Source organism: Terrapene carolina, unplaced genomic scaffold, assembly GCF_002925995.2.
Source record: "Terrapene carolina triunguis isolate 2854851 unplaced genomic scaffold, T_m_triunguis-2.0 Scaffold517, whole genome shotgun sequence".
NCBI lineage: Eukaryota > Metazoa > Chordata > Testudines > Emydidae > Terrapene > Terrapene triunguis.
Window position 1 is genome coordinate 4,935,488 of NW_020664868.1, and position 1,010 is coordinate 4,936,497.

The window sequence follows — 1,010 nt, forward strand, 5'->3', positions numbered from 1 at the left end:
TGCCTCTGCCCCATACCTCATCTCCTGCCTGCCCCTATCCCCACCTACTTCTACCCCATAGTCCCTCCCAGCCCCCAAAGCCTATCCCCACGTGCCCCTACCTACCCCTGCCCCTAACCCAACCCATGCCTGCCATTATCCCCACCTGTCCCTATTCCTGGGCCCTGCCAGCCCCTAGCCCCACATGCCCCTACCCCTAACTTCATATCCTGCCTGCCCCTATCCCCACTTACTCATAGCCCATATCCCCTGCCAGCCCCTATACCCTATCCCCACGTGCCCCTAATCCCACCCGCTGCCTGCCCCTATCCCCACCTGCCTCTGCCCCTAACCTCATCTCCTGCCTGCCCCATCCCCACCTACTCCTACCCCATAGCCCCTGCCAGCCCCTATCCCCACGTGCCCCCGCCCGCCCCTATCCCCACTTACTCATCCCCCATATCCCCTGCCAGCCCCTGTACCCTATCCCCACATGCCCCTAATCCCACCCCCTGCCTGCCCCTATCCCCACCTACTCCTACCCCATAGCCCCTGCCCGCCCCTATCCCCTATCCCCACGTGCCCCTAATCCCACCCCCTGCCTGCCCCTATCCCCACCTGCATCTGCCCCATAGCCCCCGCCCGCCCCTATCCCCACCTGCTCCTGGGCCGCTCCCTTGTCTCTACCCTCCCTGTCCCTCCCCCGGCCCCTATCCCTGGGCCTGCCCCGCCCCACCCCACGTCACTGCATCGCTGTGCGTGACGTCACGCTGCCGCGCACCGCAGTCCCCGGCCGCTCTCTCACCTGCGCGAGGGCCCGCGCGGGCGGCCGGCTCCATGCTGGGGGGCAGGGGGGGGCCTCCCCGCCTCGGCCCCAATTGCCACGCGTTGCTCGGATCCCAGCTCCCGATTGGAGCGACCGGCTGCCAGTCAGGCTCAGCCGGGGCGGGGCTTAGCCCGGCCTCTGCGCCGGCTCTTAAAGGGCCAGACGCACTCTCCGCAGCGGAGTGGGTCCGCCAGGCTCGGGGGGG

General features: G+C 68.5%; 1 protein-coding gene across 1 annotated transcript in view; it reads right to left on the minus strand.

The window, feature by feature from the left end:
• Window positions 1-863, minus strand: part of LOC112112236 (zinc finger protein 664-like) — a 19,630-nt gene extending 18,767 nt beyond the window's left edge. The window contains exon 1 of the mRNA XM_026658797.1: window positions 785-863. Coding sequence (XP_026514582.1) covers window positions 785-818 — 34 coding nt within the window. The 5' untranslated portion in view covers window positions 819-863. The remainder of the gene's footprint in view (window positions 1-784) is intronic.
• Between the last annotated feature and the right edge of the window lie 147 nt (window positions 864-1,010).